General features: G+C 33.0%; 1 protein-coding gene across 2 annotated transcripts; it reads right to left on the bottom strand.

Annotated features, from left to right (window-relative positions):
- Positions 1-800: 800 nt before the first annotated feature.
- On the bottom strand, positions 801-26,752 carry LOC134681734 (glycine amidinotransferase, mitochondrial-like). Of its 2 annotated transcripts, none has more exons than XM_063541369.1 (8): positions 26,648-26,752; positions 11,095-11,233; positions 10,205-10,468; positions 8,319-8,490; positions 6,003-6,168; positions 4,886-5,007; positions 2,786-2,936; positions 801-1,663 (listed from the first exon to the last, which is right to left on the bottom strand). In XM_063541369.1, the coding sequence occupies exons 2-8, from the start codon at positions 11,205-11,207 to the stop codon at positions 1,509-1,511; spliced, it is 1,143 nt and encodes a 380-aa protein (XP_063397439.1). In that variant the 5' UTR covers positions 11,208-11,233; positions 26,648-26,752; the 3' UTR covers positions 801-1,508. The 2 variants fall into 2 exon arrangements, with proteins under 2 accessions (XP_063397439.1, XP_063397440.1); XM_063541370.1 differs by lacking the exon at positions 26,648-26,752 and adding an exon at positions 11,346-11,436.

Here is a 26,752-nt window from a genome sequence, read left to right as displayed (position 1 = left end):
TTTTGTCCATGGATTTATGAGTTTGAACAGCGGTATACTACTGTTGCCTTTATTGATTCTATAGGTTCCATACTGATTGGTATGGGCTTGTTGTTACTGGTATTGATTCTATAAGTTCCATACTGATTGATATATGCTTGTTGTTATTGGTATTGATTCTATAGGTTCCATACTGATTGATATATGCTTGTTTTTACTGGTATTGATTCTATAGGTTCCATACTGATTGATATTTGCTTGTTGTTACTGGTATTGATTCTAAAGGTTCCATACCGATTGCTATATGCTTGTTGTTACTGGTATTGATCGTTAACATTTGGCAAAGCAGTTATGTAGTCGTAGTTTTGATTAGCTCTGAACTTGATATATTTTAGACTTCAAACTGTAATACTTTAACGTATTGACTATAAAAAGAAGATTTGGAATGATTGTCAATGAGACAAATCTCCACAAGAGACAAAAATGACACGGAAATTAACAACCATAGGTCACCGTACGGCCTTCAACAAAGCCCATACCGCATAGTCAGCCTAATGTATGTACAACATAATGAACGAAAAACAAATATGTAACACAGCAACAATAGACAACCACTGAATTACAGGCTCTTGACTTGGGACAGGCACATACAGAATGTGGCGGGGTTAAACTAGTTTGAAGGCGCAAACCCTCCCCTAATCTGGTACAGGGGTGTAACATACAACATTATAACATTCTTAAACACAGTGATATACAACAACAGCAGTTAAATTACAATCTTTATCAAAAGGTTTATTATGACAAAACACAAATTGCAAAAGTACAATTCTTTAACTTGTAAGTTGAAACATAATGTTAATGTTTTATTTTTACCACATCATTCTTATCGTATCGAGGATTCTTTCCTCTTCATTTAGAAATTAATGACAATGAAATATAATGCTAATTTGATGTGTTCCATACTTATTAAGTTGCACAAGTAAGACATTATATATACAGCAATAATAACCACATTTTTTTTGCTTTGGACATGCGCATAACGAATGTCATTTAAGAATAGAATAAACGTTAACAATGTGATGTAGAGAAATGTAGAAATAAAATCTGCCAGTAAAACCATGATCGGGACAAACATCTTCTTGTATTTCATCAACTTACAACTTAAAAAAAGGTTTAAGGATGAAAATGTAGTTCTACTTCATGCTAAATAAAGGTTAACAAAAATTCCCTGTGTCTATAGAAGCAGCATAATCTTATTTTAAAGTCATTAGTTTGTACAATGTGATCAAACAAAGCGAACTTTCCACTCCGTAGGCAACATTGTTATGATAAGACCAACGAGACAGTTAAGTCATGTTCAGCTAAAGTTTTCTTTCTGTTTCAGTTTTGGGATATTTAAGTATTAATTCTGTGTGGTTTCTGCCAGTTACAATATTTAATATATGTTTAAGGTTATGTTTTCTTATACAGGTAAACAGCGGTATATAACTGTTGCCATTAAATATGTTGGAAGAAAAATAAATGCCTAATCATGCACGGGTGTCTGCTATATGATTTTCATTACTGTCCATATTTGGAAAGTAATTGTAGCATTCACCTCTTCGTCGGACGTCTAATGTATGACAGTGAAGGCCTCCACCAAATCTGTAACAATCTCTATATGGCACACGTATACATTTTATACCTGGAATATATCAATTTCAAATAATATGTTACAGTGTATTTATAGTAAACCGATAATTTTATACAGTCATAAATCAAACTACATATACATCTTACTATATAACAGAAGACATTTAACGGTATTCCCCTTTAAAAGTGTCCTGTACCAAGTCAGGAAGATGGCCATTGTTATAATATTGTTCGTTTCTGTGTGTGTGTGTTGCATTTTAACGTTGAGTCGTTTCTGTTTTCTCTTATTTTTGAGATAAGACGTGGCACGGTACTTGTCTATCCCATATTCATGTATTTGGTTTTGATGTTATATTTGTTATTCTCGTGGTGTATTGTCTGTTGCGTTTCGGTGTTGTGTCGTTGTTCTCCTCTTATATTTAATGCGTTTCCCTCGGTTTTGGTTTGTTGCCCCGATTTTGTTTTTTTGTCCATGGATTTATGAGTTTTGAACAGCGGTATACTACTGTTGCCTTTATTTAAAACGACCACACAAAAGTCAAAGATTTCTCTTTCTGATAATTTCATTATGACAATGTCTGTCATGAAATCAAAATGACCAGTTTACCGTTGGAACAGCCATGAAGCTCTGACCATGTGCTTCGAGTTTATCAATTATGTTCATCAATTTATATATCAAATTCCGTTCGGGAATAATTAAATCTAGAAAATGAATCCTCTTTACATTGAAAGCAAGTAATTTATCCAGTTTCTTTTTGTTAAATATTTGTTTGTTTTTGTTGTGATTAAGATTGAGACACGGTATTGACTGTTGTACCCCTATTTTGACATTTTTACCTATTATGTCTGTTTGTTGTATTCGCGCATCGTTGTCAATATAATGGAATTTGATGCGACTGTCAAACAAGTGAGAGGTTTAGAGCTATAAAACCAGGTTCAATCCACCATTTTATACATAAGAAAATGCCTGTACCAAGTAAGGAATATGACAGTTGTTGTCCATTCGTTTAATGTGTTTGTGCTTTTGATATTGCCATTTGATTAGGGACTTTCCGTTTTGAATTTTCCTCGGAGTTCAGTATTTTTGTGATTTAACATTTTACACACTCCGCGTACCTCTTATCTGACATAACTTCACAAGACTACAACAAAGTTAGGTATAGCAGTTTCGTACCTAATGACTCTAGAAAGTTGATGGTAGGTATTTCAGTTTCCTCAACAACAGCTCTATCTGGTCCGACTAATAACATATTCATACTTAACCAGGCACTGGACATACAGAGATCAGGTACAGTCATGTTGTTAGGAGGTGGAGCATCAATTATCTGAAAGAAAACAATTGACATAAGCCTGTAAAGGTCAGTGATATTAAACTTTCGACAGTTAAGACTTATTTCAACGAAACTGATATTTTATATAAATATACAGAATAAATAAAGTCAAATAGAAAATAGATCTTAATGATGTCTTTGTAAAATATTTTCAATTAAACCTGGCTCTGTGGTTGTTTAGCGTTGATGACCAAATTGTTATACACAACTTTTGATTTTAGTGTAAATCAATTTATTTGGTAATATTGGTGTACTCCAACTATTGGAGAATGACAAAAACTCACCAAAGACACAATGCTTATATTTTAGTACACCAGACGCGCTTTTCGTGCTTATAAGACTCAGTTGAGTTTGAAGTTAAACACTTAAAAAGACAGGTATTGCAGGAAGATAAAGAAGAAGGAAAAAGAGTGCCTTCAGGTGTCTGTTGTAGTTCGTGTGGTTAAGTTTCTCATTGGTATTCAGCATCTCTTTTCATTTGGAATTCAAACATTTGGTTTTCAGTAGTTATTAAGCTGTTGTAAATATTACACCTACAACATTTTAGAATGGTGTTTTTCACTGCCAATCTAAATACCAAAGCATCGTATATTTGACTAATTTCAAAACACGACCAAATTATAAATGCCTATACATATCTCAAAACTGCAATTTTTAATTGTTTTCCCCAGATATTTAGTGTTTATCTAGAAGGACATTCCTAACATAAACGAAAATACTATAGGAAATAATTATGTCTATTTTCTTCAGAATAAAATTCATTTAAATTTCGCTAAAATGTGTTTCGATATAAGTAAATCAAAATGTAAACTTAGCCATATTGTAGCAAAATTCCTTTACAGCAATATAGAGTGTTACATAAAAAGTTTGTTTTATAGAAATAAATAAAGTTGTTGAAAAATATTTGAAGGATATGTCAGCTTTCTAATTTTTTTCTCTTTACATTTGAGTAGTTTTGAACAACTTTCTGCTTTTAGTAACATTAAATTAAGCTGTACCAGATCCACAGTGATGTCTGTTCAGGGGAAGCCAAATACAAAATACATACGTTGATCAGCTTACAAAAATAACCAACAGTACATCCAAACCGAGACAAGGAATCAGAGCAGATACGCTATCCGTATTTTCATACCAGTAGCGATGTCCTGAGCTGGACGGCTTATGATTCCCTATGCCTATGGGGTAAACAGTTCATCAACGGAAATATAATCTTAAATGCTACCAATGCCACTGCATCAGAAGTACATTTCTACAGTTATTGTCGCTTCAGTTATGATCGGGACAAAAATATATAAAAACCCAATAAAAACGTTTGAGAGCCGGGTTAACTGTAAAAGAACATAATTATAGCCACACCCGGACAATGCAGCAAAGTTAAGCACGAGGAAGATTGAAACAAATTGTCCCTTCCTCTTTTTGGAGTCAACTAGGGTGCATCGACTTAAATTCTGTAACTTGCAGTAATGTTTTATTCATAGTCGTTGAATAACTAAGTATTCGTATCCCAAAACCAGAAATGTTAACGTGTCTTCACCTTTTCTTCCTACCAACCCCACCCCCACCAATATCCAATTTAGTAGTAAGCTAAATTACTTCTAAACGGGAAAATTACACGATTTAGTAAAATAAAATTAAAAAAATTAAAAAATAAGAACGATTATTCCATTCCGATTTTTTTAACATCATGGATGATGCTGTTAGAGCATAGAGTTAAACTGTTTATTTATAAATGCAGTCTTTTATTAAAAACTCATCTAAGATACCAGTCTGGTGATTTGGTACTCCAGACGCGCCTTTAATTTATATATGACTCTTGAATAGAGCTCTATTCAAAATAAAATATTCATTAGTCGCGCTCAAAACAGTTGGAAGGTCAAATCACATATAAAGTTGAAGAATTTAAATCATTCAGTATTACAATCCTATTTTAAATAAACACTTACTTCCCAATTAGACCCTTCGAAAATTCTCTCTTTATCTTCCTTAGCGATTGGTCTCTCTGGGCAATTGACGAGGATACCTTTTCTCTCTTTTGTAGGCGGTACAAGAGGAGCCAATGTACTGTCTATTCATTTTTGAAAGAAAAGAAAAAAATTGCTTATGCAGATATATAAGAGCAAATACGATTTCATATTCAATAATTATCAACTAAAAGCACTAAGTTATAATATAGTTCAAATTTCTTAAGAGCTGCCTTGTCTTTGAAAGTCCGAAAACTGATTATATATTTTCTCGATGAAATGCAAGTAATTTTGATTCCTTCTTTTCTTTTGTCGCATTATATTACCTTGTTTTTCTCTTTCGTGCAACTTGTATGTTTTATTTGGTTTTTGTCCTTTTTTGGTCTCTGGTCGATACTTGTCTCATTGACCATCAAACAGTATCAAATCTAATTCTAATACGGATAGATGAAATTGTGTAATAACGATGACGTTGCCTTGCTCAAATTGCTTTTCGGTCCAAAGTCCAATACGGAAAAAGCCATAGTATTTCATGTGTTCATTCAGGATACTCATTAACGGTTGCAAATGTTTTACGCCTTCAAGTATAAACGGAACAAATCAAAGTATTTTTGTGTGCGACATGTTCGATAACTAACACCAAAAATCACGCATACAGTAATGGTCCAGTATTTTATTTATTCTTCCCATGTACTTTATATTTGCTTGATAAATTGAATTTCATTTAGTATTAATTACTTAAACATGTCATCGGTATTACACAATTAAAAACAGATGGTAAGAAATATCAACACCACTACGACTTATAGAAAATAAAAGTTACATTATGATTTATTGAACCTCATCTATTCGATTTTCAGGGCTATAGTACAGTTACCCCATATCATATATCAGGGCCAATACACATTAAGTCAGTAAATAGTTATCAAAAGTACCAGGATTATAATTTTATACGCCAGACGCGCGTTTCGTCTACATAAGACTCATCAACGAGACTCAGATCAAAATAGTTAAAAAGCCAAACAAATACAAAGTTGAAGAGCATTGAAGTCAATAATCTTATACTACAAATTAATGAAAAGGATACTTAAAATACAACCTATATGAATTGGATATAAATCGTCAGGAAAGTGAATCTCGTGCACACGATAACCACGAGATTTCACGTGACGTCTCAGCCATTCGATGCCTTTCTTATTAGCTGTGGTGCTCTGCTGTACTATCAGATCTTTCCCTAGTCTCAATACTTCTGCAGCGTCAAACAACTAGATAAATCAGGAAAATATAATATTATGGCATTTTATCTGTTTTCGTGGCTGTCAAAAATATTATGAAATAAATTGTATTTTTATGAGTATTGATTTCGCTGTATTGACAAGTTCAATTGAGTTCTACAGGAAATTCATATAAATGTTTAAACCCTTGAATTAAGAACCTATAAAGTTGAATACCAAAAATACCGAACTCCGAAGAAAATTCAAAACGGAAAGTCCTTTTTCAAATTGCAAAATCAAAACTCTAACTCATCGTACGCAAAGAAAACAACTGTCATATTTCTGACTTGTATAATGAGGTGTACATAACACATCATATCATGCCTCAGTATTGTACATAACACATCATATCATGCCTCAGTATTGTACATAACACATCATATCATGCCTCAGTATTGTACATAACACATCATATCATGCCTCAGTATTGTACATAACACATCATATCATGCCTCAGTATTGTACATTTGTTATCATGCCTCAGTATTGTACATTTGTTTCATATATATAGACACAAATACGAAAGTACAAAGAGGCATATAAAAATCATAAGAAAGAGAAAAAAACAAGTATAAGAGAGGCTGGAATATGACACAAAGTGCTGTTCAAAAACTGCTCCCACTTTGTTAAAGCTAATTAAAAGCCCAGATATAATTATAAACCTATCGCAATACTTATGGTACGAAATGATTTAATAACTTTTCCATGAAATATAAGACGAGAAGTTAAATAATATAAATATTCTAAAGATTTTATTGATTGTGGATGTGCAGGATTCGCACTCGCGCTGTGCGTTTGTTGAATTTCTACTAGAGATCATAAAAATGTCACTGCATACGAAAAAGCTGTCGCCGAAATAGAGTAGGAGAAGATAATAAATCAATAATACATTACTGAAGATTTTGATATAAAAAAAAAAGGGATTTTCTTTTAAAATGAGATCTTTGTTAACGAGTTTTATAGTAAAACTTAGCCATTCAAGTATATAAAACATTATCATTTTTTTGGGTTAAATTTGAGGTATCATTTGGCTTCAATCCAAATGGAGCGTAACCGGATGCGTCGACATGAAAATCGTCTTCTGCTATGCATGTACCCCCGTCATGCAATTCACACTCAGTAAAAAATGCCACGATTGTGAAGAGGACACAACCGATCAAGTTATAGTTCAGACGACTTACTGGTACTTAGTACATGAAGCCATTTGACCGCGAAAACATGTCGCTAGTGAGTTTAGACACTGACATCGTATCGCCCAGCCAATTCGTGATGGAGACCGTAAAACGTATGTAGTGTCGATCCTAGTTGTTCTTCGTCATAACTCTGTTGGAGCAGTTTGTGTGTAAGGAACTCATCCCTGTTAATGAAGTCGGTATAGTTTGAACATGCACGAGCAAAACGCAATAACTGATATATCTGAACGCCATACGATGAAGTATATGTTACTGCTGAAAATTGGAAGTTGGCAATTGATTAGTTCAAATCATCACCTTTGTCATATATTTTAGATTTGAAGAAAAAGATTAAGATATGACGCAGGCCTTCTTTTTGATAGTATCATTAATTTCGAGGTCACTGGGATATATATGAGATGTAAGCACTCATTGAAATGTGCGTTAGTATTAGGCGACAGAAAATCATGAATATATTTGAAAGTGAAATTAGATAAATTTGCAAGATTTGTTTACTAGTATTTTTCTGTATTTGAGAAGGTTATGTATAAATTTTGCCTCATGAGTACGAAACTAAGTTGGTCAGTTGTGGTGGACAAGTAGTACCCATTAGCATACCGACTGTCTGCTGACTTAATATACCACCAAACTCAACAAATATGGTGTCGATCAAAACGTCAACCATTGCGATCTCATCATCTATGATGTATTGTAAAACAGTGTTCTTCACAAAGTAAGATTTTCATAACCTAAAACAAGGAATTTGTATCTACGCTTACCATGTTTGTAGAAAAGGCTCTGTTTAACGAGATGATATAGTCGATCTTTCATTTAAGCATGGGGAATAGTAGTGTTAAGCGTAGAATATATCAAATATTTTGATATTATTCCAAAATTGTAAAGATTGGATTGAAAAATTTGGTTTAAATCTGTAGAATTTTTCAGAATCGATATTTGATTGATCCCTACCGGTTCTGTTTCATTGATTTGATATTTATAATTCCGTATCCATTGTTTACGTTCCTGACAATTGATGTCCCACGGAAAGTCTACATTATACATATCATCTGCCATGGTTGGTTTCGGAACCATCGTCCATAACATTTCTTTATCCTTTTCGAAGTAATCGTTCATGATTTTCCTAAAAATAAATTAGAACTATTTGTTAATTACACAACTTATATGCCCAAGAATAATACAAATCAAAACCGAATTTTTAACCGAAGAAAAAACTACAGCGAGAGAGTGTCGCTCGGTCGATAATACCTATCAGAGGCTACCAAATGTACGGGTTAATAAATAAATGAACAATATTGTGTTTTAAAAAAAATGCTCAAAGTTTACATTTAAGTAAGCTTTAACTACGTAACCTGCTAATCCATCAACCCATCCACCAATCCATCATATATATCTCCATTCATCATTTAGTCCAGTCAATCTAGCATAAATTTGACCCTAACCTAAAAGTAATTGCAACAGAAGATTTTTAAGTTTTAATCTTTAGCTTTATACCCCAAATATACACAGAAAAAAGTCCCATAAAATCTAACTTGAGGAAAACTAAAAAAATCACCATTTAAAATTCCTATGGAGATTTGCATTGAAAAGGGAAATAACTCTTGCAAAAAAGGCAGAAATATCTATAAAAATTGATACAAAATTATAACTTTACCGCTTCTATTCATCAGAATGTATTGATTCTTGATTTTTAAGCAGTCTTTAGAGTATAACAAACAACTATAAAGGCGTTTTCATATATTTTATTAAGCTATAATCTAGATTTCGTAATTTATTAGTTGACCATTTTATGAATTTTTCAACATGTCAAGGTAAAGAATCACAAATTTAATAAAAATTATTAAGCATGTATTCTTCTTTTTGTTGTTTAAAGTTTCTTAAGATAAGTAAATTGCTGAAAAAACATAATATACAGATATAAACAATACCAAATTTTCACATTATTTTTTTTTAAATGGTTACAAAGCTTCAAATTTGCAATTTCTTTAATGAAAAATGTACGAAAAAAATAAAACTACCCATAGCACTTCTGTTTTGTACATTTCATGAGCAGAAGATTATTTAATTTAGTCAAATACAAACTTATAACCCCATCTAAGTATCATACTATACATAAATTTCAAGAAAAACAACCAAAAACTGACCAAAAAAGACTAATTTTTGCAAGAGTTATCTCCCCTCCCAATGTTAATTTCCATAGGAAATTTAAAATGCTGATTTTGAGTTTTCCTCAAGTTAGATTTTATGGGACTTTTTTCTGTGTATATAAAGGACATAATACTATAGATTAGAACTAAAATATTTTCTGTTGCAATTAGTTTGAGGTTAAATCTTAGTTTGACTGGACTAATTATCTCTCGTCCAGAAATACAACTCTTTTCTAAAGTAAGGCGTCCTATTGGTTGTGCAGGATGCATATACGCAGACTAGTCGGTTGAAATGAAGAGACGTTAAATCCGACGAAGGGCGAGTGTCACACGTTAACGAATCAATATACAACAACGGTTTGAGCCCGATCAGAGTGAAGGCATTAAATCCGACACGTTACATAAATTACACTTTTAACAACTTTTGAGTCCATAGGTGTCTTTAAGCAGAAATTGTCAATCCTTGAACTACTTTTCTGTAATTTTCAAGTAAAATATCACGTGCACATTTCCAACTTTTAATCCTGATTGTACTACTTTGCAAAACATTAACCTATCAGAAAAATATCATTTATTTGTTATCTTGACTATACATGGAATAAACCGACTGGAACGGACAATAACTTTAATCAATTTTTATCGATTATCACTGAAGTGTTTTGAATCGAGACAATTCAATTGCATTCCTACCTGTATGCCATGGACTCAAAATATCGAGCTCGTCTGCTCATTGTGGTTTCCATAATCTCATTTCCTATTACCAACAGGGTGTCACGTGGACAGGAAGCTCCATGTTGATGCGCAAGTGAAAAGAACGGTGTCTTCGCTGGTTGTGTAAAATCGATTTTTTCCGGTCTTCTGACTGTGACATTACACTGGGATGTAAGAACCCTCTCTAAGTTGTCCATTTGGATAGCTGCTTTATCTATATGCTCATCACTTCGCTTCCCTGACCTGAGAGAAAAACAAAAATACTATCAATATATCATTGATTGATTGATGCTTGAAAACATTCAGTGGTAAACATTTCACACATATCTAGGAGGAAACAAATAAACAACTGATACAATGAGAAGGCTCTGCAAGGCATCTCGACCGGACGATAATAATAATCTAATTCTCCACTTTTAAGTATATTTTTACGTTAGAATCTATAGATATCGTACGAACTTCCATGATTCATAATTATAACAAGGCATTTCACAAAACTCCCTTACTATTTCAGAAATTCTTTCACATGCATTACTTTAACAAATTAGTTGTAACATTTATACCTATATGTTTTTGTGTATGTCTTGAGTCAGGAACAGTTCCTGACTCAAGACATACACAAAAACATATAGGTATAAATGTTACTCAACATCTTCGTATGTTAAATTTTATTGAAATTAATGTTTTTTGTTATTTAGGAAATTTGGTAATGGCTTGCCGATCTGTTATAGTATTTGTTACATTTAATCCATATGAACTTGATCAGTGTTGAAGAATGTGTGCTGACCAGAGGATATAAAGTTTTGCTGTTTGTGTCTATAAGTTGCTGTCTCATTAGTTTTTACCATACATCTCAAATCCTCATTTACCTCTGAGGGGGTTTAAATCCTGGTTCCTCGCTGGGTACACACCAGAAGTCTGATACTCCAATTATGATTTCTTCCAAAGGATCCCAGTCATTATGGGAGTTTACAATCGTCATGGCTTAAGTGTTGTTTTGTTGAACAGCTGAAAATATAAACAAATAACAAACATGACAAACGAGGCAATGAACAATAGAAAGGTAAAAAAAAAAATTTTATGAGATAATTGGTCCATATACTGTGTCTGTAAAACATACCTGATATATATAACAATTCAATTTGTTATTTATCAAAACTTTTTGACAATACTTATTCGTTTTATTGGTCGATTACTTTCCCTGACAGCTGTTGATTACATGCACTCGTCTGTTCTGCTTGTATTTATGTCTTCATTGTTAGAGGGCAAATTCAAATGCTATGAATGTTTTTTATATTGACATCATATGTGACCCGCAATGTTATTTCCAGGTTATGAATGTAAATCGTCATTGTGATAAAAAAAAACGCAATGTTACGTCAAATTGTGTATAATAATAAAAAATATATTACGAATGATAATAATAATAATTATAATTCTTTATAAAATAAACCAAATAGTAGTTGTCTAATTTCTATTATCGTCCTAATAGACCTTTTCAACAACTCTCGACATCGACTATCGACACCTATAGTTTACAGGAGAAAGAGAGGTGTCGTATCAAAGATAAAAATCATTCGTGTATAACATGCATGTAACATAAACATGGTACTACGTCTTCGATTTTATTAAAAAAAACCGAATATTTTGCAATAAGCTATTGTGGATTTTCTGTGTTTTCCCCTTTTTTCATACAATACTTATCACATGTTAAAAAAAAGTATAAAGCATTTAATTTCACGTCAATCTATTTACATCCGAAACTATGCCATCCTCGGTAATATGATTATTTTTATGAACATTTTCTTTATTCCCGGGTATAATCACCACGGGAAACACGTCTAGTGTGGTGTAAGAAGCTTGAACACCTAGCCTGTAAGAGCACTTGCGTTGATCTCAGTTTTGCGGAGTCAGTGTTTTCTCGTTAAACTTTTTGTGTGAAAATTGCCCTTTTTCTTTTTCACCCATTTTTTTTCTTCTAAATTTTCCTTTTTGTTGATTTACGATACGGTTTTCTTCTCATATCTAGTTTTAATATGCGTCCCAATATTGTTTTTTTTAATTATTTCAACCCGCTGCATATGTCATGCCCCTTTTCCAACCACGGAATATGTTAGTCAAAGGTAGAATTTTTAGTTTACGATATTATTTATCTCTTTTTTTTGTCGGAATCGTTCCGATTTCGCGGCTTGGTACTGATTTCTCGACTACTGAAGATATCACGCGGCACCCCTTAATGTTTCAGGTGCTTCATTATGTGGTTTTAAGCTTTTTTCGTGCCATGTCCATAATAAACCCTGCTAATTGTAGAGTGTATTGTGAATGTATCCGAGGCAAATAACGGTCTGTGTAGGTGCCGCCCATGTCGAAGGTTATAAAACTGTCTGTTTACAATTTTTTTTAATGTTTTCTATCTTAACGTAGCTAGAATCTCTTATCTTCTAAAAATAATATTAAAGATTTTCCTTTTTGTTGTTTGTGAGGGTCTGGATGGGGGTCCCTTAATTATATATTCTCTTATTTTTGTAAAACTTTTCTCTATTCTTTTTTTTTTCATTATTATTTTACCCATTATTCTCTATTCTTCTTTTATTTTGTCCATTATTCTCTTTTCTGTATTTCGTGTTGCCAAATATTCTTTATTCTCTGTTTTTTTTTTATCATAATTTAGCACCCCGGTATTCTCAATTCTTTTTTGGTTTTTTTTCTATTTTTTTGTTTGAAGATTATATAGTATTGGTCCATTCTGTAAACTCCATCCATAGTGGAAGATATTAGCAGGCAAAATCAAGGGAATTGTGCAAATGATGATACAAGCATGAAAATTACCACAAAGCATCATTATTATATACTTTTAAAGAAACAACTGCTGGCCATTTAAAAAAATATTTTTTTCAAGATGGCCACCGCCGTTTTCTAAAATGCCTGTTTTTTTTCAGTTTAAAAATACTGGTTTTTTTCTGGAAAACTTTTCGTTTACCTTCTTTTAGTGAAAAACAGCTGTCAGGTTTGGTAGGTACCTTTTTTACATGCGAATAATTCACAAGACATGAGAATTTGACACATACAGGGTTTGCGCATGCGTGAAAATGTAACAAAACTCATTAAAAAATATTTTAACTATTTACTATAAAATAAGTGGTTTGGAGTTTTCAATGATATTATGATTTGGTATGATAACATTTTTCAAGGTTATGACACACATGATTTAGCAATTTTGCGCATGCGCAAACTATTTATAGACATAATGAGTGATTTGTATGCACTACCAGGGCAAACTGGTATAGATCGTAGTTCATCTCATTACGCTAAAAAGCAAGTATTACTAAGTGTAAAATCTATGATGCCACTGTTTAAAAACAAGCCAATTCAGTTGCAATGATCAGGTATTGGATGGATAAGACGGAAAATGTGGTTAAAACGAGAAAAAACATCAATAGTAACGGCAGATCAGTCACTTTTGGTAAAGGATATTCAGATGGAATTGCCTGATTTGTACAGAGAAGATAAGTTTATCGTCATGTATGGTGGATTTCACATTGAAATGACTTGTTATAAAATTTTGGGTGATATACTACGTGAAGGTAGATGGACACATGTGTCGTGTGTCCTCACTAAAACCATTATTGCAACACCTAGAATGGCATATTCTTGTATATGTTCAAATGTACCTAGGACTAGACACGAGCATCATATATATAACTCTTTGTGTTTTACCTTGAAAGGTATATATCGGCTTAAGAAAGCTAAACACAGAAATTATAATCATGTCATGTTTTGACTCAGTGACCGTTTCAATGATTTGATAGACTGGCTTAAGAAAATATAGTCATCTCTACCACAGTTCAATTCCTGGCGTTCAATTATAAAATAAGAACTTCTTGTGAATTTGGTAGTATGCTTATTTCATGAGTCAGATTTTGTACAAACAGTCCATATAAAGCATGATACTGCATTCATTTAGGTCTTGATCGTGTAACATATTCTCGATCGCGACCGACCTTCTCCGAGATATGACTTCCCTTCTTTAAGTCACCCACAGGTGGCAATTGATTTTGAAAATGATAATTTTACTGTACGTAAGACCAGAAAACATTTTTCTTTTATCACAATTGATCAGACAAAAACAAAATAATGCAATTGTAAAGGGCGATGTTTTGTCATAGGTTTAACCGAATACCTCATCTCACCAGAAGTCAGTAGACTATCAGATAAATTTGCAAGATCTAGTGGTTTGAGGCATTCTATAATAGATGAACGACTTAATGACCACACAAGGGTTTCTTTAAAAAGATAAAAGGCAAATAATTTGAAGATCGTTTGAAGCAAATACAAAACGAAGGAGAACCGGTTTTTTATAACCAGATTAAAAAGAACAACTCCTATTATGTTGGTAAAATAAAAGTGTAAACGTTTTTGTAAAAAAACCAAAGCTAGAGCTCTTAGATATCTTTTCTAGACTTTTATTTTTTTGTCGCAGTGAACAAATTGATTTCGAATATTTCTTAATCCATAAAGACAAACTGCTCCTCCGTTTTTGTCTTCGGATGTCATTTTAAACAGTGGTATTAAATCGGTGCAAATGGATAAACTTGAAACATTTTGTAATTTGCAGATCCAAATTCTGACGCATTTATCGCTGATAGAGCAGCAATGGTTAATTCCAGGCCATCTTGCAGGAAATTAATATTATATGATTTTGCAATTGTGTTATACGGCCTTAAATAAAATATTGCATCGATAAGTATTCAAGAGTAGATATTGTGTTAGATTTACTAAATGAATCATTGAAAGGCTAGATGTGAGAAAACAAAAGTTGGGTTCTGGAGTAGTTTTTTCTATTAAAATGACAACGAAACGAAATTTTCCAAGTGTCTTGCCGACAGAAATGCTTCTATGGAGACTAATAAGGATACTTTCCAGCTACCCCTTGTAAGCATGGAGAAGCAGATGTACGAATGTTTGTCCATGTTCGGCCTGATTATGAAAACTGTTGTAGGACGGTAATTTAAGGTAGCACCGACACAGATGTAGTAGTATAAAGAATTGCAACACTCCAAAAATATGGTGGAACAAACTGTGAATAGGTTTTGGCAGGACTGAAGACGTTTGATGGCTTCCTGTACGTGATATATCAAATGCGTTTGGTCCTCGTGTAGCTACTCTTCCTTTCCTTCATACATTCAGTGCATGGGACACTAAGGGAATAGGTCAGTTTGGATGACATAAGAAGTATTTCAACATGTGAGGGACGTACTTATTTCTTTGCTGAAGTATAAAGACACATACAAGGACATACAAAAAGCATTTGTTTGCATCATGTATGACAGAACAACATCACTATTTGCTGATAACGAGGCACGATGTAATTTTTACCCAAGAAGCAGCGGCATTGTGATGTAGTTCCGCCTACAAGAGGTTTTTTTTCGAAACACATCCAAAGTGCAGCGTATCAAGCAGGATAAGTTTGGGCTCAGCCTGATTCATGTTCCAATTCATGAACACTGGGGTTGGATGAAAGAAAAAAAATCGAGGACTTCTGCGGCTACCGTTAAAGTTGCATCCTCCTGTCGGAAACTTTTGAATGAGGAGGCGAAAAATCCAGTTGTGTTGGTGACTGTAAATGCTACCGTTCTGCCCTTTCTTCTACGAGTTTTTTTTTTTTGGCTACTGTCCGATAATTTTAAGATAACGAACCTGTCTATCAAACAAAACTGGGCATTTAATCTTAACAAAGAATGTGATATCACTTGTAAAGTTGATGAAAATTATAAAAAAAATACATTTTCAAATATTTTGACGCCATTTTGAAACCGGAAATCACTCTTTTTTGTCATTCATGTGTTGTTTTTCGGTACTTTAGGAACTGTAATTTACGCTTAATAAAACCTTACATTGGATTATACCTATAACACAACTTTCAAAGATTTACAACTGGATATGACGCCATTTGCAAAATGATCGGTGGGCCATCTTGAAAAAATGGAAATTTTGATGGCCAGCACCTGATTTCTTTTAATTATCGTTTAGTTCACCTGTAAACCAAATTTCATGCTTGTATTTCATGCTTGTGTTATTAATTGTTAAATTGATGAAAATTATTAAAATATGTTTTACGTATTTGCATCTAATTTGGAACCGGAAACCACTATTTTCTTCAGTTATGTGTTGTTTTGTCGTACTAAGGAGCTGTTTTTAACGTTTTATCGTATCTTACATTGAACTATACATAACACATCTTTCAAGGATTAAAATCCCTTGTAAAATTGCTTGAAAGTAAAAAAAAATCGAAATTTTTAACTCGTTAGCCGACATTTTTAAACCGGAAGTCACCTTAAGTTTCATTAATGTATTGTCTAGTCGTTAGTTATGAACTGTTATTTTCTTTTTATCAAATCTAACAATGGATTTCACTTAAAACACACCTTTCAAAGGATTTACAAATATTGGCTAATTTGTTATGACGCCATTTTCAAAATGTGTGGTGGCCATTTTGAAAAAATGATTATTTTTTCTGGCCAGCAGCGGATTTTTTATAAGTATCATTTAGTTAACCTTTATACCAAATTTCATGCTTGTATCACGATTTGCACAATTATGTCCATAATATCTCCCACTACCAGTCTTATTCATAGTCAATCCAAAATTAAAACTAAAATTTTTAAATCATTCAATGGTTTATAATCAAAACAAGACAAATATCGTTTCGTAAATAAAAATATAGCAAACAAGTTTTTTCCCTTTCAATTCAATTACTGATCTATACACAACCATTACTACTTTTGAGACGACCACTTACATTTTACCTGTCGTTTTCAACCGTAGGTGTAGACAATTGTTGAAAAGGTTTAATAAATACATGGATGCAATACACATTAAACATGTTCAAGAAATTCATATGTAAAGACATGAATTCATTTCAATACCAACAATAATAAAACATTTCAAATTTTAACAATGAAGATCCTCAGTATGACGTTAGTCAAGAAGATATGACACAGATATTATAGCAAACAGTTTGATGGTATTGCAGCCGAAAACGGACACATCACCCATTTCGTATCCAGTGGACAACAGGCATACGCCTATAAAACGTTATCTGGAAAAGAAGTATGTTAAGCTCGCGGATTCTCTTCAGAAAGTGTAACAAATTCGCGCCTCATAAACTTCTCTCCCATGAAAGACATAGTAGTGAATCAAACGACAAATGCCATCACTCTCGTAAATCCTAGAAAGATTTCGAGACTTGGAAGGAAACGTCAACTGTACAATAGGGTTGAAGAAAAAGAATACAAAATGGTGTATACAAAAAGACGCCTGTTGTTAGATGACATTCGAACGTTACCATTCGGATATTGTGACTAATAAATATAACTCTCATTTATAACTGTTATCTTTTTTTTATTGTCAATAAAAAGTTATCAATATTTTAACCATTTTATATTGGTCCTTTTCTTTTTCTTCAGAGCAGGAACACCTGGAGGTCCGTTAGGTACACCTGTGTTGTTCTCAAAAAACACCAATCCATTCCCTATTTGAGTACTGTTGTCTAGTAAGGTATTCTCGGACAGTATGTCAACTTTTTCCCCCTCTTCTGCTGCACTTGCTTCAGTCTTTTTTTACTCCGATGGTTTCCGTCTTTGAGCCTAAGCTAAATATAACGGATCTGTTTGGTGCTAGAGCTTTCACGTATTTGGTTCTGTTTGGAAATATACCTTTGTAAATGTTCAGTGCAATTTCGGATAACAGGTCAATTTGAATTGTGGTGATATGAGACAAAACAGCTTTTCTTTATTTCGGAGTAATCTCGTAAATAAACTTCAAAAAAATTTATTTAGTTGCATGCGTCTACTCATAGTACTGTTTGGTAAGAAATGAAAATCTTCTAAGCATGACACATACTTTTATACAGGTTGATACACCACTAATACGTCACCTGGAAATATACCAGTTCGTAACATGTATTTTTTTATCTCGACGAGTGGACAGGTCTATCAAAAGATAGTTGAAGGGTTTTTCGGTGGCTTTCTGGAAACTATCTAAAAAATTTAACTAGTTCATCGTTTTGTTTTAATATTGACTGGAACATGTCATATACTCTATAAAATGGCACATGATGACATAATCTCATGAATATGAAAGAAAGTACGTATAACCCACACAAATAGGAGTCACTTGGTTGAATCACTTGAGATAACATTGTACATCGCTTATTATATCTGGCAATACAATTGGATAAATATTCATCGTAAAATGACGGTGGTCTGCCTAAACTATCGAAATATTCCGCATCATACGAATTATTAAATATTACACATAACCAGTGTTTTCACGCATTGGGGTATGGATCTGTATTGACGATATACATCTGTGGAAAGTGATCCTTTGTACGAAACGAAAGTCCATTTATGGCAGTTATCTTAAAAACTACACCACGTCTTTGTAAACAGATTCTGTAGTATTTTTTTCAGTTGTAGGCCAGTATCTTTGTTCCACTTTTCACATATTTCAAATAACCTGACATAAGCAGCCGTATAATTTCTGTTCGTTCCAAAATCAAGTTTCATGGGTGACCCATATACAACACCGCCATTAATCTTTAAAGACACCTATTCCATATTAAAGTGTTTAAAATCGAAAGGATTGATCGTGTAATCACCATTAACAGCCTTTTGTGGCAAAAGTCCAAACACAACCTTATTTGGAAGTACTTTTGGAAATATGGAATCCCAATAGAAATCAGTGACACCTTTCTGAATGACGTTCTGAGTAACGTGGCTTCTGCTGATCGAATATTTTGCTGGATGCTCTCTAAGAAGATTTCTGTGATTGATAATAACGACTGAATCAGGTTTGCACCTACATGTGCGGTAAAATACATCTACAATCTTAACCTGGTAATTGGGATTTGATTCACCAGACATCAACAGGAATGGTGTGGAAGACCGGAATAATTTTAAGTATATATCTACTCCATTTATCAAATATTTGTCAAACATAAGAGAATCTTCTAATAGATTTCTTTCTAACTCAAATATTCTTGATTCTTTGGTGAACTCGTATCTGCTAACATACCCCGAATTTAATGAGAGGGAGTTCATTAGATCGTCGTCTTTCATGCACAACTGACTCTGAAGTTGTGAATTTTGTTCATCGCTGCCTGACTATAAGATTATTTTTAAGTAGGCTTTCCACGGATAGTTATTTACTTAGACTGAAACCAATTTGTTGTTCATGAACACATCCACATGAGAAAACATAATCTGTAGTGGTTGTTTTATTATACCGGTGTGTTCCTGTGCGACTAAATGTGACCCGTTCGCTTTCAATATTTGCATTTTAACACAAAGATGTAATTTTCGAAGGTCAATATAGTCATTTCCAGCCCCAGATATCACTATTTCAATAGGTTTAGATTAATTTATTAGGTTCGATATGGGTCGTTCTTCTGTATTAAACGTTTCAACGATAGCTACCTGGTTAGGTGGTGACGCAAAAATGGATAATTCCATCGGATGTCCAATTGATTTGTTATCTTCACTCAGAAATGCCATTTTTTTTTCGCTTACAATTCCCGCTTTTTCTTATTTACAATATCCTTCCAAACACTGTCAATGTAATTAGGTCTTTCCACTTTTCTGTGGAAAGACCTATTGTTTTTCTTCTGATTATTTTTTTTTTTTTTTTTTTTTCTTCCGCCTAATTTTGCTCTTGCGATAAACATTTGTTTCGCAATATGTCGCTTAGATATTTGGTGTATGATATCGAACAGTTTATGCGCTTTTGAAATTTACCCTGCGTAAACGAATACTTTTCCTGTGTAGGAGTTATCTCCCCAAACACTGTTTTCCTTGTTATCGCATCTCCTTCGCAACCGTAAAAGATTAAGACAAATTTATTTTACAAAATTGCTCGTTATATCCTTCGCATGATTTGTCCTATTTTGACCGAAGCGATATGACCGCTCCATATAAGAGTTATTTCCCCTTATGCATCTGATATAAGTGATATGAATTTCTATCTTATAAATCATAAGTGATAGAGACCTAGGATCTTTTGATTTGAGGTCCTTGGTCCAAAAAAATAAAAAATAGGTCAAGGTCAAAGGTCAAGGTCATATTCTAATTTTTGAATTTGGCTTATTTCCACTAATTTCCAGAAACCATATAAGATATTGACAAATTATTTTTTCTAAATTGTTAGTTGCGACATGTCGTAACACGTAAATTTTGATTGCAAGGGTACGTTGAACTTAAAAGTGAGTTTTCTCCCCTCTTGTATTTAAAAATACGCGTATGGTGATATAACTGATTAACCAAATATAATTAAGACCTATGGTCTTTTGATTTTAGGTCCTTGGTTTATGACCTTGAAATTGATCTCAAGGTCATAGATTAATTTGACGTTCTAGTTTTTGACCTTTGCTTTCAGCTCATATGTATACATGATATAGCCATGAGACTTTTGGCGAAAGGTATCAAACCATTTAACCTTGAAAAAAATAATCGGAAGTGACCTTGTGTAAACCGGAAGTAGCTATTTTTTGTACTTTATTAATAAAAAAGTATATAGAACCAGATCTTTTTGGAATCACTGTCAATTAAATATTCAAATATTATCGGAAGTAACATTTTTCAAACCGGAAGTAACAAATTATCTCCCTTATTTAAAAAAAATGTATAGAAACCATATATTTCTGGAATCAGCGTACATGTACAATAATCTATCAGTTGACGATTGAAATGACATTTTAAACTTAATTTTACAACTTTCATATTAAAAAACTTTGTTTTCAGTGGAAAGACCTTCAATTGTTCTCTGAACAATTGGTTTTTAATCTCTATTGTGTTTTCTTTTTCTTGAAGTCTGTTTTACGCTCTTTTTTAGATGTTTTCTTTGTGACACCTTTCTTCTTTCTGGCACTGTTTTTTCTTTTCTTAACTTTTATACTCTTCAAAATCTTAACAGGCGTTTTTTTTCTTACTGTTGTTTTCCTTTAATTAGCTCTTTCTGCATCTGCTTCAACAGGTGCCACTTGTTTATTTTGTATTAATGTTGATTCTGTTTGTGTAGAATTAGGATTCCCTGGAATGAGGTAGGATCCTTTAAATCTTTCGTACAATCCTAGACCGGTTTGAATTTTGTTCTGTTTTCTAAATTTGTATGGATCGAAAGATTTCTTTGACATATTCTTGTAAAAGTTTTCTCACATCACTGGATCCGTGACGTATGTTTGACCATTCATTTCATAGTACAAACGGAAACTTCTTCAGGTGAAGTGTAATAGTCACTTTGTTTTTCAAAAATGAAGAATTTTTTCCGTTACCATCCTTTATATATACATGCAAATCTTTTAATTTACGTTTTTTGATTGAGTTAGGCCTGCCAATTGATATTTTATCGTGTGTTTTTCTATGTTGTGATGCTATGCTATTGTTTCAGAAAAAAGGAAGAAGGTTTGAATCCATTAAAACGTTTAATCCCGCTGCAAATGTTTGCACCTGTCCTAAGTCAGGAATCTGATGTACAGTAGTTGTCGTTTGTTTATGTGATTTATACGTGTTTCTCGTTTCTCGTTTTTTTTTAATATAGATTAGACCGTTGGTTTTCCCGTTTGAATTGTTTTACACTAGTAATTTTGGGGCCCTTTATAGCTTGTTGTTAGGTGTGAGCCAAGGCTCCGTGTTGAAAGCCGTACATTGACCTATAATGGTTTACCTTTTTTCTAAAATTGTTATTTGGATGGAGAATTGTCTTATTGGCACTCACACCACAAATTCCTATATCTAAATCCACCAATTCATTTTTTTTTATGGGAACATAATATGGGTTAACAAAAATTATATTGTCGTTTTCTAAATAAACCCGTCTCAACAGAGGTTGTTCTGTGTCTCCAGTAAAACTTTCTCGACATATATCGGAATAAATGTAAAGTTATTTTTTCTTCATTGATTTTTCGAAATCGGTTATACTCAGTTCTGTAAGGGCAACAACCCAGTAACCGTCTAAATTAATCGTAATATTTAGTTTAATCCGAAAATCATCTGGTGTGTTATTTGGATATAGTTTAACACCGTCAGAAGACGAAATCACCATTCTTAAGCTCATCTCTTCGGGCATTGGATGACATTCTTGATGTAGGTACTTTTTAAATGTCTTTCACTTCACGTTGTGGAACCCATGAATTAAACTTAGATGGCCATCCAAGCCATTTTACTTATACTTCCTCTTCCCTGTTCTCCTTATTTCTTCTCTTTTTTTATATTTTTTTATATTTTATACGTGTTGGTATCGTCTATTGTAATTTTTTCAATTTCGTACCGGTAAAAGGATCCGGCCAAAATTTCGCCTGACATGTCTTCTAAAACGTATCAATCCTGATGGTCTCTGATGAATCTTTTGTAAATCTTGAAATATTCCAACGTCCAATTTTCCGAATAACCTTTATCAAATACTTTTTTTCAAGTGTAACACCCTCACAATGGCTCCGGAATTAAATTTGAATGTTTTCGTTCTAATTTTCTTTTTTTCAGATTTCACCGGTTTTACGTCAACTTTTTTTTTTATTGTATGTATCTGATTTCATCTTCATTTCTCTTTGTTACAGATGCAGGTGTTGCCCCACCTAACGATTTGTGTGGTGTATTGTTTTAACTCTTTAACTATGTCTAGAAGCACGTCTATATATCTATAAGTTTGTTTTTGCATAAAGTAAGCGTAAATTCTGTTTTTAATAGTTCTGATCACTCTTTCTGCATAGTTGGCTTTAATTTGACTATTTTGTGTGTAAAAAACATGAATTTTTTCCTTTTGTAAATATTTCTTTACTTCAGATTTAAACTCTCCACCTTTGTCAAAACGAATCGTTTTTGGTTTTATGGTGTTATTTTGTGTAAATATATTTTCCAGTGCTTTAGTTACTGATAAACTTTTTTTATCTTTCAATGGTCAAATTATCAGGTACCGAGTAAAAACGTCAATCAACACTAATAAAAATTTGATCCCTGAATTAAACTTTGTAACATTCTCCATAGACATCAAATCGCCATCAAACTGTTCATTCATACCACGTGCACTCACGTCAACTCTATTCCTTTTGAAATTCCTTCTGACAGGTTTTTGCACCGACTATGCTTCGATTTTTCTTCAGTGTTCATTTTATGCTTAACAATTCTGTTTAGTCATCGTTTAAAATATTAAAATTTAAAAATATTTTATTGTATCATTTTTGATGAGTGTTCATATTGTATTTCAAAATATTAAAGTCCTTAAATCATGGATGAATAAACATATTTTGATTAATAAGTGTGAAACTTATGGAGGGGGTCCCATTTGATTTCAAACCGTAATATCTAAATATAACAATATTATTTGATAAATACATAAAATTATTTCGAGGTACCTCTCAACCGGTATTTTTGGCAAATACCCCATGCAAGTATGATATATTTGTATAAAATTTTTATTTGTTCGGTGTTTCGGTCATGTTGAATTATTTTTAAATCTTACTTTGCTGAACATTATTGCTGTGTTTACAGTTTATCTCTATCTATAATAATATTCAAGATAATAACCAAAAACAGCAAAATTTCCTTAAAATTACCAATTCAGGGGCAGCAACCCAACAACGGGTTGTCAGATTCATCTGAAAATTGCAGGGCAGATAGATTTTGACCTGATTAACAATTTTACCCCATGTCAGATTTGCTCTAAATGCTTTGGTTTTTGAGTTATAAGCCAAAAACTGAATTTTACCCCTATGTTCTATTTTTAGCCATGGCGGCCATCTTGGTTGGTTGGCCGGGTCACGCCACACATTTTTCAAACTAAATACCCCAATGATGATTGTGGCCAAGTTTGGTTTAATTTGGCCCAGTAGTTTCAGAGGAGAAGATTTTTGTAAAAGTTAACGACGCAGGACGACGACGGACGCAGGACGACGACGGACGTCGGACGCAAAGTGATGGGAAAAGCTCACTTGGCCCTTTAGGCCAGGTGAGCTAAAAAGAAGATGTTTAGGTGAAAAGTCTTTTATTTTTATTTTGTATTGAATTATATAATATCATAGCCGCATCGAGTATATACCTTTTCGAAAGTTCTTCCTTCGACTAGAGTCCCCTCAGTTAAACGTATCGTCTCTTTTGAAAACTCAAAAATTAAAATTACTAAGTATATAATTTAAAGTTCCCAAGGGTGCGCATGGGATTGGTTTATTTCATTCCTAATTCATTTCCCTCGGCTTCCCGTCTCTCTTTTCGTTAGAATCCATTTCCTTTTAGCAGTCCCCTTGCCCCTCGTGAGTGTTCCAAATAGAAGAAATGGAATTTATACTATTAATTTCTCACGGAGTAAATATTACTGCCCTGAATAGTCTTCCCATAAGGAACATTTGAAATGAAATTGTCTTTGATAATGTTTCCAAAGGTATATCTTTTATATAAGAAACAAATATACTTTGATATATGTACTATAATTATGCAGTGTAAACCAAAGGTTCAATTGGTGCATTAGGTATTTTAAATCTTTCAATCACTTTTGTGTTTTGATACAATACCTATGCACATTAAAAGTCTTATTTGTCAACCTCAGTGTATATAATGTTTAATGCTATTTCTTAATATTATAGCATTCTTATAATTGTGTAGTTTGGTGAAAGTCAGGGTTTCGGATTGTAGGATGGATAGACAGGCTAGCGGAAAAAGTGGGTACCCATATTCCTGCAATAAACCCCTTCCACAACTTTTAACTTAAAAACTTTCGAACGTTACATACTGTCCGTACTATATACATAAATGCTGTGCCCCTTTTTCATGTATTCATTTCGAATATTGCTGAATTTCCGGGAGTTGAAAAAACTTGTTTATTTTACAACAAAAATGCACATATGACCAACATCGAGGGACCCTTAGTTTACTTTGCAAATAATATAATGTATAATTATCGGTTTTATTATACTTCACGTTAAAATGCCAGATTTTGATTGGCTAATACGAGGGAAATAATTTACTCTATCCCATGGCTGAGCGGCAGATAATTTTTTGAATGTCACCCTCTCGTGTAGACCAATCAGAAATTTATAATTTAAAGGACAATTAAATGAATTTACATCAAATAATTAAAGACAATGCTTAAGTTCTAAGTTTTGGCTCAGAACCTTTTCATTAACTGTCAAAATGAAAAAAAAATGAAAAAATAAAACATCTTCACTTCTGTTGATTTTTCTAATACCCGTAACGTTGGTATGTACGTGACGTCATAGTAAAATACTTCGAGTTTAAAATTCAACTGTAAAAGACAATAATGATTCAGTATAATAAATTGAATAACACATAGCTGAGATGGTGATAGAGCAGATTGGTACCCCTCGAAAAAGCATTGCCAACCTTGGATTCGCCGCGGTTAACAATGTTTTCACGGGGTAACAATCTGCTCTATCACCCTCTCAGCTATGTATTATTTATATATTATACCTACTCGGAAGTATATCTTAAACGTCCGTTTCCGTTCCCTAAATATGTTATGATAAACAAAAAAGAAATGATTTATGCAATTTTTTTCTCATCCAACCCAGAACTGTATTAAAGTACGTTTTATCCAGTTTCAAATGGTGCATTGCAGTTTCAGAGAATGTTTGCTTCAGTTTGTACGGGGTCTGCGTTTATCACATGTCTCTAGTAGCGGTTGAATTAGTCCATTGTTTGATTTTGTTTTGTCGCCGGGTTTGTCTTTGTACTTCAATGTTCCTTCTTCTTGAATTATTCTTATTGATGACAACATGAGCGATCAAAAATACCAAGAACCATAGCCTGTCATTATTTTATTTTTTTTGTTTTCCTATCAATTACTTTTTTCTTAAATGAAAAGCTTTAAGGCAAATCTAAAAAGGAGATGTGGAATGATTGCCTTTTTGACAACCATTCAATTAAGTCCAAATGAAGCCGTACGGCCTTCAAGAATTAGAAATGCAAAAACCCCACAGCGACATAAAGGCCCCGGCAAGACAAAATTGGCTTCATGTTTTGCAAGTACACACACACTGACGAAATTTTACGAATTAAGTTAGAACCAGTTCAAAGACATAATTAAAATAACTAAACCATATCAAATGCATATATATGAAATATAATCTTATAAATTACCATAAAGCGTCGCATGCATCATGAATCTAAGTAAAACTTAAAAATGAAAATCATTGGTGTTTAACAATTATTCCTCCATAGCGTTATTAATAATGCAGTGTTCTGAATCCGCTCATGACATTATGTTTTTGTCTTTTCCCTATTGTTGCATACTATTTGAGTCTAAAATTGTACATACAAAATTATCTGAATTTAGGAACAGCTTTATTGTCTAGACTATCATTATCTAAATTTATTATACTTCAAGTACTAAAAAAATAAATATTTGACAAAAGCAACTCACCTGTACAACTCAGAGCGACCCCAAAAGTGTATAAAGTTATCTTAACGTGAAGCAAATTTGATGATGTAGATGATTAACTTTGCGTGACACTTAATGGTTATAGCC

Source organism: Mytilus trossulus, chromosome 8, assembly GCF_036588685.1.
Source record: "Mytilus trossulus isolate FHL-02 chromosome 8, PNRI_Mtr1.1.1.hap1, whole genome shotgun sequence".
Lineage (NCBI taxonomy): Eukaryota > Metazoa > Mollusca > Bivalvia > Mytilida > Mytilidae > Mytilus > Mytilus trossulus.
Note: the sequence above shows the minus strand (reverse complement) of the source record. Positions and strands in the feature narration are given on the sequence as shown.

What these genes read in the sequence shown, in the direction of transcription:
- LOC134681734 (XM_063541369.1), bottom strand. Translation starts at nt 11,207, where the DNA reads ATGACGATTGTAAACTCCCATAATGACTGGGATCCTTTGGAAGAAATC. An exon ending in GGATTTAAACCCCCTCAGAG is followed by an intron (nt 10,469 to 11,094) that starts GTAAATGAGGAT and finishes TTTTTCTCTCAG; the next exon opens with GTCAGGGAAGCGAAGTGATG. An exon ending in AAATCAATGAAACAGAACCG is followed by an intron (nt 6,169 to 8,318) that starts GTAGGGATCAAT and finishes TGATTTATCTAG; the next exon opens with TTGTTTGACGCTGCAGAAGT.